This window comes from Salvelinus namaycush, chromosome 3 (assembly GCF_016432855.1).
Source record: "Salvelinus namaycush isolate Seneca chromosome 3, SaNama_1.0, whole genome shotgun sequence".
NCBI classification, from domain to species: Eukaryota; Metazoa; Chordata; class Actinopteri; order Salmoniformes; family Salmonidae; genus Salvelinus; species Salvelinus namaycush.
This window is the reverse complement of record NC_052309.1, coordinates 28,751,323-28,763,916: the sequence shown is the minus strand read 5'-3', so window position 1 is coordinate 28,763,916 and position 12,594 is coordinate 28,751,323. Positions and strand designations below refer to the sequence as shown.

At 42.4% G+C, this 12,594-nt stretch overlaps 1 protein-coding gene across 6 annotated transcripts in view; it reads right to left on the bottom strand.

The window, feature by feature from the left end:
- Positions 1 to 291: 291 nt before the first annotated feature.
- Positions 292 to 12,594, bottom strand: part of LOC120045180 (ubiquitin carboxyl-terminal hydrolase 25-like) — a 40,685-nt gene continuing 28,382 nt past the window's right edge. For 3 of the 6 annotated variants that reach the window (XM_038990136.1, XM_038990139.1, XM_038990137.1), the window contains exons 19-26: positions 12,292 to 12,486; positions 11,014 to 11,109; positions 10,434 to 10,612; positions 9,447 to 9,525; positions 6,880 to 6,959; positions 6,268 to 6,391; positions 4,400 to 4,592; positions 292 to 1,123 (exon numbers count right to left, since the gene is read on the bottom strand). In XM_038990136.1, the coding sequence (XP_038846064.1) occupies positions 951 to 1,123; positions 4,400 to 4,592; positions 6,268 to 6,391; positions 6,880 to 6,959; positions 9,447 to 9,525; positions 10,434 to 10,612; positions 11,014 to 11,109; positions 12,292 to 12,486 (1,119 nt within the window). In that variant the 3' untranslated portion in view covers positions 292 to 950. The remainder of the gene's footprint in view (positions 1,124 to 4,399; positions 4,593 to 6,267; positions 6,392 to 6,879; positions 6,960 to 9,446; positions 9,526 to 10,433; positions 10,613 to 11,013; positions 11,110 to 12,291; positions 12,487 to 12,594) is intronic. The other 3 variants (XM_038990141.1, XM_038990142.1, XM_038990140.1) reach the window with 2 other exon arrangements.

Below are 12,594 nucleotides of genomic sequence, written 5' to 3'. Positions count from 1 at the left end.
GTCCACTCACAGACAGTCCTAGCTAAATTCTTGCTTGAGAAATTGCTCTTTGCTGAAAAGCTGTTTATTTTGACCATTTTATTAGAAAAAAAAAAAATCACAGCAACTTACTTGTTACCCAGAAATGATAGAGATAAAAATGGCTGAATTGGACCTGTAAGACACTTTATGTTGGCGTTTCCTTTATTTTGGCAGTTACCTGTACATTCACACAGTTAAACAGCCATGTAATACATGATTGCATTATATCAGTGTTAGTGCAGAAATAAAGACATGGGACATCAGACAAAGGAACGATGTATTTGGCCTAAAAGGGCCATAAATAAAATTTTATTATCTTGATTTATTAACAAGCCACAGAGTGTCCATGGCTGTCTACCACAGCACTTAAAACTTCTCATTCTGGTGCAGTCCAGAGTTCACAGACCCACTTGAGATACTTAAAGCCGCTGATAAAATCTCAAGGTTCTCATTTTGTCGCTTCCTTTAGAAAAATAAAACAAAAACGTGATAATACTGTACCAAACTGGTGGCAGAGCAGCAGGGCGATCCTTCTTCTGCAGAGAAGGGGTGCTTTTAGAAAGAGGCGGGTGGGGGTGGGAGGGGGCATAAACTGAACAACAAAAAACAAAAAAACACCCCACCTCATTTAACAAAGCTTGGAGCAGCATGCACTGGCTTTCAATCACTGCAAGAGCGCCATTTCCACTACCCCTGCTCTTCCTTTTCCAACTGTCTGTTCATTAATTTCTGTTGCGTTTTACTTAAATTGAATTGAAATAATTATTATAATGATAAAACCTATAGCAGTAAAAGAGATAGAGGAGAAACAGCTATAGCGAGTGACCCCTGGTTTATAAGGAAGGCATGGGTTAAAAGAGTTCCATTGATGAGTGGCCTGGGTGCTGAGGGGGCCGTGGGACTGTGAGGGGGGCTGCTGCCCCCTCAGCTCATCTCCCGTCTGCAGGCACCCGGCTCAAGGAGGCCATGACACGGCCGTAGCGCTCAACCAGCTCCAGGGTGGAGTAGGTGGGCAGCTTTGGAGGGTCGTGGAAGCTTTTTATCTCTGTCGAGCAGTCAAGTAACTTGGGTAGGAAGTCAGTCAGCTTCTCCTGCAGGTTGGCTGCAGCAGGAGGGGGAGAACAATAATGGAGAGGGCAGAGAGAAAAAGAAAGAGTTGGAGAGAGTGATTATTTCAATGTCCTTGCTTGCGTCACTCTTCAGAGTCACATCCAGTTACCAAACAGATAAATCATAAGCTAAATATTTTCACTGTGATAGCACAAGCTCTTGGTAAGCATGCTCCTCTAGGAAAACACAGATTGAGAAAACAAGATGAGAGGCCCAGGGTTGGCTGTAGTTCTAAGAAGATGCTGCTGGGTCACTTTTCTGAAAACCAATCAAACTTTTTCTTGGAGTAGAGGCTAGAACTCCACTGAACCACGTTCTCTGAACTAACAATTTGGGTCAAATTCTGCCAACACAAAGTGGGTATATCCCTGGCTGTTCTGGCTGCTAATATCAACTAATTTGACCGTGTCCCTGACCATGTTCCATGTCACTCCCAAATTAAACTACAGCAGAAAAACAACCAATCATCCAACAGATCTCCAGTACCAAAAATCAAACCCCCCTGCCTCTAGGCTCTTGTACTCTTTTCACATTATTGCGCTAGCCCAAACCGTACTGTGTTGCCTCAGATATGTTATTGTTGGTTCCAGCAACTACCGAGGGTGCCTAATAGGGTAGGACGATATTACAATAGCATCGTCTATCGACGATGATTGACAGCCATTGTCGATGGTGATAACATTGTGATGTGACAGACGATGGTTTAGCATATTTGAACTTGACTGGAGCCTGGCAATAAAAAAAAAACTGTCTCGCGCAGCGCACAGCATCACACAAGTGACATTCCGAGTCATTTTTCTATTCCTATAGGCTATTTCAATAAATATGTTATATAGCCTACAGAACGCAAGAGAGCAGGAATCTAGGGAGTTTTTCCTAGCCACCGTGCTTCTACACCTGCATTGCTTGCTGTTTGGGGTTTTAGGCAGGGTTTCTGTACAGCACTTTGAGATATCAGCTGATGTAAGAAGGGCTTTATAAATAAATTTGATTTGAAATTTGATTTGTATGTAGGCCAGACAGAGCGGAGAATTCCACCAAAGCGGCGCAAAATGCCCAGTCAGAAAATATTGTTTCTCTCTCTCTCTGTCAGATCCATGGGCTATAGCCTAAACCTATACTTTTTAAAATAATGGACACTCAAAGTAGTCAGAAAATATTGTTTCTCTCTCTGTCAGATGCATGGGCTATAGCCTAAACCTATACTTTTTTAAATAATGGACACAAAGTGAAACTGACAGCGTTTTAGCTACTTTGCAGATATGAAACAGACAATCATAATATATCAGTCAAAAATATAAAATTACCAGTTTATGCTACAAAACCAACTTTATAAGAAGTTTTCAAAATAGGTTCTATTTGACTCAACATTCCATGACATACACTAAGGCATTGTTGGCAGAATAGATCAATGCAGTTCAATGCATGATTAATATAATTTACCAATACATTTTTTCGTAGTCCAAAAACTACTGCTATCAGGTTTCAAATCACAGCTGGCCTGGTACATTGTTTGCTGCCTCCATTCGGAATGCACTGTCAGTTCCAATGACTAAATATTTTTGACAAAAACAGAAATGTAACTAAGGCTGGGAATGTCAATACAATCAAACTAGCAAAGGCAATGATCACAAGTCAATCATAACGTGGCTAATATGCTAGCGTATCCATTTATCTAGCTAGGACGTCATGTCTTTGGAGAGGGTGAGTGACTGACTTATCTCCTCGTATAATTTTCAGTGGCTACACAGCTAAAGATGCATGTCATTTTGTTAGCTAGCAAAAAATGTGAATCACTTAACTAGCTAGCTATTCTGAACGAGTTATGCAGTTAGCATGATTTTATTTTATTTTAAGTAAGACCCGCTGAATATGACCGGTGTCAGTAAACGTAGGCAAATAAAAGTACTAGTTCCTCGCAGACACTCTATACAACAACGCTCTATATAACATGTAAACAGCTCTGCTAGGGCGAGTAAAATTGTCAGTGAGGTGCTCTCTCATTTGTGTCTGGAAGTAGCTAGCTACTTTAGCCAGTTAGCTTGGGTGCTTGGTTGGGACAACGCATGCATTGGCAGGCAAGTTGCAGAAGGACGAGCAGACTATTCCCCATCGTTTATCAGTGCAATTTTGACAGCCAACTAGCTGAAAAAGTTTGAGGGTTTATCTAATGATCCTTCTTTAGATTTTAGCTCATCTTGCTCTGGCTAGCATTAGTTGTTGATCTTGTTGATGTGCATATAGTAAAAGATAACCTACCTTTTTATGGTTGTTTGATCAATAGGACCGTAAAGTTCACAAATGTAAGAGGACTTCCGTGGCATTTAGCTACATATTTGCAGAAATCCATTCAAGTGTATTTTGTGGCTTTTGTGGAACGCGTTCTAATGATCCAAATTTACACTGTTGCAACTGCCTATAAACACACAGTCCAGTTCAAAGTGAATTATGGCAGGCCCTTGTAGCAAATGGTTTGTTTGCATGTAGACCTACTGTAGCTCTCTGATTGGCAACGGTGCACTCGGTCTGCATAGACTCCACTCCTACCGTGTCTATTAATTGTCCAAACGCACGGTCGCTTTCCCACTCTATATTGCTATAGAATATTCACAAATGCCTTAGTAATTGCCAAACATTATAAGAATTTATGAAAACGTGAAAATTACCATATCTAAGTGCTCACTTGTCAGAAAATGTAAAACATTTGCAAATTATTATTTTAACTATCTTGTGTTTTAAAAAACACAGCCTATATTGCCTTCTCTCTTCATGACGGAAGGCTATGCTTCATCGTTCTGTGCATGGCTTTCTCCTGATCAAACAATGAATGTAACGGAGTTCCATCTCAAAACGTTATTTGAATACCCTAAAAAGGTAAGGTAGCTAGAGGACTAATAATGAGAAGGAACAAACAATATCAACAGCCAATAGAAAAATTGGATGACAAGTTGAAATTAGTTTAAGCTTTTTAAGAAAAAATTATCAATTCGGGCCGTGAATATCCCTCTATGCTAGGTTGAAAACCAAATGGCCAATAACCTATCCTCCTACTAGGCCGATCATAAAAGCTTTAACACAATAGGGGCGATAGCATCGTATATTATAATGTTTTATGGGTACATACAGCACAGGACAGTACAGCTGGGTCAGTAGTGTGAAAATGCTCTTTGTTCCCTCTGCCCTATGACTTTTTTAGACTCTTGGTAGATTAGTCCCCTAATCTTCAAATTTGGGTTAAAAATAATCCAAAACAAACAAACAAACTCACGCTCCATCTCCTGCCCCAGGTAGGAGCACCAGCGGTTCCTCATGTCCTCCACAGCCAGCAGGTCCTTCTCTGTGTCGTGGACAAGCAGTAGGGGGATACACGGCACCACCAGCTCATTCATGATGCTCAGCCCATTGCAAACCTCCGGCTCCTCACCAGACTCAAACATCCCCGCCGCATTCTCGTTCAGTTTCTATGGGCAAAGCACATGCATATAGATCGATGAGTTATGGATTTGCTTCATATGTTAGGGATTAGCTTGAAGTGGTATGCTAACAAATTTACCAGTATTAGCTACTCTGTCAAAACAGACTTACAGGACAGCCAGGTATTACATGTTCCTATGTTATTAATGTATATGTATTTTACATTAGAGACCACCTCTGTGTGAGGGGCTGCAGCCCAGGTAAGACACAGACCATTTGCATTGCTGGGGGCGGCAGATAGCCTAGTAGTTAGAGCATTGGGCCAGTAACCAAAAGGTTACTAGATCAAATCCCAGAGCTGACAAGGTAAAAATCTGTCGTTCTGTCCCTGAACAAGGCAGTTAACCCACTGTTCCTAGGCCATCATTGTAAATAGGAATTTGTTCTTAACTGACTTGCCTAGTTAAATAAAAAATATATAAATTACCACTATCTGGTAGTCACCCATCCCCAAAGACATTGTCAATGTCAGAGGATGTTCTCAAGGCCTGTGGTACTGACATGGGCAGTACCTGATGCACAGACCCTTAGCTAAGCCTTGCAATGCTGCTGACACAGAAACTCCCTGACCTCAGCTCTGGGGTACCTTACACAGATGCAGACGGCCATTCCGGAACCAGAGAGACTTGGTGGGGGTTCACAAAACATAACTGTGTCAATGTCAGCAGTGTTTTCAATTAAAACAAGGAGGTAAACAGCGGGGCTGGAGGGAGCGGGGCTGGAGCGGGAGCCAGGGGTTCATTCTGGCCAGAGATCTGAGATGGTAGCTAACTCTAGCAGAGCCCTGAAGGAGCAGAGCCAAGGTTAGCTCAGGACACAGCCATGTCTCCTGGTAATGTGTTTACACTTGCTGGGCTTACTGCTTCCTATTCCCACTCGGATGATTACATTAGGAGCACAATGCCGGTGTAGGGTTACTGAGTGCAGGAGCAGCAACAGGGTCAACCGAGGAGAATCAGGGTTACCCCTTTTTCTCTCCCAGTTCAGACCAGACCAGTCACAGCTTGATCTGACCGACCAGGGAATCATTCCATCTAAGCCCTAACAAATAGAACCAGAGCACAGTTTGGAGATGGGATATGAAAAACAAAAGTGAAGCTGTAGTCTGATCAGAATATTGAAAAGATTAGGATCTTTCCCCCACACCAAGAGCATTTGCTGAGAAAAGTTCTGTGGGAATCTTTATGGGCAATAAAAAAGACAATGTAATATCTCAGCTAGAACAGGAACAAGCCTTGCATCAATCCTAGAGATTAATGGGTGGAAGGATGATCTTGGTCGACATCACAGTTTGGCTGAGTCAACGTGACTCAAGGGAAGGCAAGGATGAGTTAGGAGGTCAGAGACAGACAGCCTTGCTGATAAGACGATAGTGGTGTTCATTTTTAAAGAGAATGACTTAACTACTTCCACTGTGACCTATTGTTTTGACTGGAAACATGTGATGATCTTTAAAACACTATGGATGAACTCCGACCACTTCCTCTCATTTAGGCTGCAACTGTCTCTTTAAAAAGTTTCTATACGAAATGATAAACCTGCTAGCATCAGAAAATCCTACATGAACTTACTAACTAAATAAATAAAGTCAACTGCTGACAGAGATTTGCAATGGTGCAGTGGTTCAGTTGTATGATTGTGAGTGATAGAGGTTTGTCTCACCAGCAGGCACTCTCTGCGGTAGTGACCTATGAGCTCATCGTTGTGACCTCTGTACAGCCCTTTGACCAACAGCTCTCTGTTGTACTGGTACGAGTAGATCAGGTACATCAAGGCCTCCACAAAGCTGCAGAAAAGCAGACACACAGGAGAGTCAGATACATTATAGAAGCATCAGGCTGGTACAAACTTAACCACAAGGAGAGGCAGCAGAGATTAGCTGTGTCTACAAAAGGAAACTAGAGAAGGAACTGTCAGGCTTTTTTCATAGAGGATTTAAAAACGGATGTACTGGAGGGAGAATTAACAGAAGAAATAACCAAATACATGAACAACCATCTTGATCAATGCCAGACTGAGCTCTATGCTCCAGAAGGATCTGCTGGGATCTGCTGCCCTCTGCAGGTGACTTTAGGAAGTTCAGGTCCTACTATTAATAATGCAATCATCTACAGAGAGTACTTCAATCTCTATTTTCAAAACAATATATTCAATACAGAAATGGTTCAAGAATATCAGTTCACGCTTAAAGTAAGAAAATGACACTTGAGTTAGAAGCTCTGCATCGTGGAGAGCAGAATGTAATAACAGTCCTGCCAATTAGCAGAGCCTCACCATTTCTTCTGGAACAGCTCTAAACCAATCATCAGGAAGATTGTTGTCTCGCGGAAATTCCTGTAGTCCTGATGCCACATCTGGGAAAAATGTAGGGGCCAAAGGTTCATAAATGAGCTTTAAAGGATTTTAGGACGGATCTGGAACATTTGGATCTAACATTGAAGATTAACATCACATCCGTGTTTTTTCCCCATTGGATAGAAGGGTTAGTTGCATCAGTTCAAATGTAGAGATTATAATCATTTAAACATTTTACTTGAATGCGAAATATTGTGCACACGCTCATCTCATTTCATTTGGGCTCCTGAGTGGCGCAGTGGTCTAAGGCACTGCATCTCAGTGCTTGAGGTGTCACTACAGACCCTGGTTCGATTCCAGGCTGTATCACAACCGGCCGTGATTAGGAGTCCCATAGGGCGGTGCACAATTGGCCCAGCGTCGTCCCGGTTAGGGTTTGGCCAGGGTAGGCCGGCATTGTAAGTAAGAATTTGTTCTTAACTGACTTAACTAGACACACCTACTCATTGAAAGGTCTTTATTTTTTACTATGTTCTACATTGTAGAATAATAGTGAAGACATCAAATTATGAAATAACTATGGAATCATGTAGTAACCCAATTTCTTTTAAACAAATCTAAAAATATTTTTTATTTTTCAAAGTAGCCACCCTTTGCCTTGATGACAGCTTTGCAAACTCTTGGCATTCTCAACCAGCTTAACCTGGAATGCTTTTCTAACAGTCTTGAAGGAGTTCCCATATGCTGAGCACTTGTTGGCTGCTTTTCCTTTACTCTGCAGTCCAACTCATCCCAAATCATCTCAATTGGGTTGAGGTCGGGTGATTGTGGAGGCCAGGTAATCTAATGCAGCACTCCCTTCACTCTCATTCTTGGTCAAATAGCCCTCACACAGCCTGGGGGTGTGTTGGGTCATTGTCCTGTTGAAAAACAAATGATAGTGGGACTAAGCGCAAACCAGATGGGACAGCGTATCGCTGCAGAATGCTCTGGTAGCCATGCTGGTTATGGGTGCCTTGAATTCTAAATAAATCACCGACAGTGTCACCAGCAAAGCACCCCCCACACCACCTCCTCCATGCTTCATGGTGGGAACCACACATGCAATGACTGACTGTCTCCTCATATCATTTTTCAGTGGCTACACAGCTAGAGATGCACATGTCATTTGGTTAGCTAGCAAGAAATGTGAATCACTTTACTAGCTAGCTATTCTGAACAACTGTTATGCAGTAAGACCCGCTGAATATGACCGATGTCAGTAAACGTAGGCAAAGAAAGCACTAGTTTTTATGGTTGTTTGATCAATAGGACCGTAAAGTTCACAAACGTAAGAGGCATTACAATTCAAGTGTATTTTGAAGCTTTTGCGGAATGTGTTCTAATGATCCAAATTTGCGCTGTTGCAACTGCCTATAAACACACAGTCCAGTTCAAAGTGAATGATGGCAGGCCCTTGTAGCAAATGGCTTGTTTGCATGTAGACCTACTGTAGCACTCTGATTGGCAATGGTGCACTCAGTCTGCATAGACTCCACTCCTGGACAAGACAGATGTTTTTATTTCCGTTTTATTTACGGCAGTGTCTATTAATTATCCAAACGCACGGCCGTTTTTCCACTCTATATTGCTATAGAATATTCACAAATCCCTTAGACACGGCGGTTGGAACCAAAATTCTCAAATTTTCCTGCAGACCAAAGGACAGATTGCTCCATTGCTCGTTTCTTGGCCCAAGCATGTCTCTTATTATTAGCCTCCTTTAATAGTGGTTTCTTTGCAGAAATTCAACCATGAAGGCCTGATTCATGCAGTCTCTTCTGAACAGTTGAGATGTGTCTGTTACTTGAACTCCGAAACATTTATTTGGGCTGCAATTTCTGAGGCTGGTAACTAATGAACTTATCCTCTGCAGCAGAGGTAACTCTGGGTCTTCCTTTTCCCGTGGCGATCCTCATGAGTTTCATCATAGCATTTGATGGTTTTTGCAATTGCATTTGAAGAAACTTTCAAAGTTCTTGAAATGTTCCTTATTGACTGACCTTCATGTCTTAAAGTCATGGACTGTTGTTTCTTTTTGCTTATTTGAGCTGTTCTTGCCATAATATGGACTTGGTCTTTTACCAAATAGGGCTATCTTCTGTATACCCCCCCCACCTTGTCACAACACAACTGATTGGCTCAAATGCATAAAAGAAAGAAATTACACAAATTAACTTAACAAGGCACACCTGTTAATTGAAATGCATTCCAGGTTACAACCTCATGAAGCTGGTTGAGAGAATGCCAAGAGTGTGCAAACCTGTCATCAAGGCAAAGGGTGGCTACTTTGAAAAAGTTTTTTAACACTTTTTTGGTTACTACTTGATTCCATATGTGTTTTTTCATAGTTTTGATGTCTTCACTATTATTCTATAATGTAGAAAATAGTAAAAAGAAAGAAAACCCGTGGAATGAGTAGGTGTGTCCAAACTTTTGACGGGTACTGTATGTACCAGACCAAACATTTGAAACCAGTCAAAACCAGAGTGTTGCAGAACGCTGACCTCATACTCCTCCATGTTGACCTCTTCTGGCTTAACAAGGTCTAGTTTGCCACGGGCCACCTTCATAATGCTCTTACACCTGAGAGAGAGAAGGGGGGAATGGAGAGAAAGGGAAAGTGAGAGAGAAAGAGAAGAAAGCGGAGAGAAAGGGAGAGTGATGTTACAGCAGCTTGGCAGTGGTACAGCAGCTTGGCAGTGATACTGGTGAAGTACTAGCTACTCCAGGAAATTAAATATTACACGTGGTCTCGCGGCCGTGAAACACAGGCCCAATGAATCACTCCTTACTACTTAACCAGACGCTCCTCCTTTCCAGAGTGTCTTATTGAGACCACATGCAACACATAATTATACCGCTCAGAAGAGGAGAGTTGACTCAATGAATTCAAGAATATGGATTACCACAAACATCTCAGTGCGTGTGCGATAACTTTGAGACATTAGAAGAGAGGTGATTTATCCAGAGAAATGTGATGTTCTTCTTTAGTCCTCAAAAAGGGCAAACTTATAAAGTAGCTGGATATATGGCAGGGTAGGATGTTTTACACTGGTGCAAAATATAAAAGATTTTCAACTCTATAAAAGTTCTGTAAGGCTGTCCTACTGGAATAAATCTAACAGACTGGGCATTATCAAGCTATAGTTGACTTCATAAACGACTTCAGGTCATTTGAGGTCATATAACATATTCAAAGGCTTTGCTTTTTGCTACCCTCTGCTGGTGAATTTGGGAAGTTCAGCGGTAATAACCTGGTGTTGTCTTTGTTTAATTTTTTATTTAACTAGGCAAGTCAGTTAATAACAAATTCTTATTGACAATGACGGCCTAGGAACAGTGGGTTAACTGCCTTGTTCAGGGGTAGAACAACAGATTTTTACCTTCTCAGCTCGGGGATTCGATCTAGCAACCTTTTGATTCCTGGCCGAACGCTCTAACCACTATTTTAATAAAGATAAGACGGTTATGGTGGTGTAACCCATACAGACCGTTCGTCAAAGCTTAGGTTGCGGTCTGCGAACTGCATGAGGAGGGTTCTCTCCAGGATCTTCTTGGGGGCCTGGTTATGGATGAAGTAGACGATGACGTGCTGCAGACGGTAGTCATTCTCCGGGGCCGTGTCCTCCTGGGCAAACCTCAGCAGACGGGTGTACTCCACCTTAATGGCCTGAAAAACAAAAAGCATGGGGTGAATGGACATGGTAGGCCCAATAAGCATTAGAACTTCAGAGTGTAGGCCTATATTACAACACTGACAAACATCTACAGCAGCAGGAGACAAAACTAGCGTCTTCCACGTAAGAGTTGTCAAGATCATCATCATCATCATCCTTCTCATCCAAAACTCAAAGATTGGTTTCAAGTTTACTTTGTTCAAATGAATCTCAAGTCCCACTTCTGGAGGATGCTTTTGAAAAGACCAACTAACTCAAAAAGAACAGATGGAGAAATGCCAGGTAAAAAGGGATGAGAGGATGGTTGTGGAGAGGCATGCAGTGAAATAGAGTGAGTGAATAAATAAAGGAGTGAAAGAGAAAAGAAAGAGAAATGGGATCTGGATTTATGTACCTTGAAGAAGGCGGCTTCAGGCCCAAGCTTTTCAAACACACTCCTGGCCTTGCCAATGGACATTATAATACCCTGCATGTTGGGAGTCATCATGGCCTGCAGTAGCCAAGGAGGGGAAGCAGGTTACAACAGTAGAAAATAGATCCCTTGGACCCCTCGGAGCAAGCCCCCCAAAAAAATACACCTTTCTGGCACAGCACTATTCGAGCTTCCCTGGGCCATGCAAGTCTGTCACGACAAGCATACCGTACATCACTCAGCAGTCCATGCATATGTTAATAGTTATTCTACTACTGTGAGGTACATACACAGCCCCTGTCATGTGAGGGACGAAGTACATGCTTAAATTGTCCTATGAAGGAGAGTCTCTGTCTATGAAGTAGGGCCTCTGAAAGGCAGCCCTGTGAAGATCAAGGTCCCTATGGTACAGACAGTACCTACAGACAGTCATACTGTGGTACAGCCAGCAGACAGCCTATGGTCCATCTGAGGGGGTTTGAAACTAAACAACATTGATTCTACTGCAGCACTTTGACAACATTATTCACCACACACTACTATAAAATGCCAAACCAAGCAAAATCAAATCATTTATTGTTAGGAGCAGTGAGACAAAGCGCTTACATTATTCAACTTGTACTTTTCTTTTCCCCCAAGAGTTTAGTATGTATCAACTATCAACTATGTATCAAAAATTATGTTGGCAATTAGTAATACAAACTGTGCAAATCTCATTTACTTCTCACATTTGCTGCCGAGATGCAGTTAAAAATAAACTCTCCAGACAATTGAGTCGATGTTTAGGTGAAATTTATGTCCATATATCTCTGATGAGAACCGAAGGCTTCTGTTTTGTGTAGAAGAGAGAGCGCTTCTGTTGCAAGATGCAGGTAGGCTTGACAGGGATAGGCTTTTCACACAATATGTTTTTAAAGCTAGCCCAAGGCTAGTTTCATCTTCTAGGATAGTACACTGACTGTAGTCTAATATAGCACTCCTATCTTGGTCTGCCAAGAAGTTTGGTGAAAATGCCAACTGTGAGAAACTTGCCCTGAGCTAACCATGACTCTGGTTTGAAGACTGGTCTAAATGAAAATTTACTCAAGTGTGAAAACCCTATAAAAAGAGCCAAGAGGAGAACATCTCCTCATTCTAATCACCAAACAGGCAGAGAGACTTTTCAGCACACCAAAGAAGAGTCAGCTGGGTGAGCTGAGTGTCGAGCGCTACCTCATCATCGTACCCCCCCTCCTCTGACTCGATGACAAAGGTTCCCACCTGGGGAATGGCAACCTCTATTGTACGCTGGGAAAGGGGCTCATCCTCCATGGGGGGGTCAGGGTCAGAGGGAGGGGTGAGGGAAGGATCCACAGGCTGAGGGTCAGAGGGAGGGGCGAGGGGGGTTTCAGTGTTCACCTGGACATCGGACTGGGGTTTGGGGGGAAGGGGTGGGGAGAGACTCCCTCCACTGGACTGTGGAGAGAGCGAGAGAACAAACAAGAAAGAGCGAGAGGCATGGTGGGCAACGTTAAACAGAAAGATAAACTAAGAAAAAGGGGGAAATTAAGAACTTTAACTGGG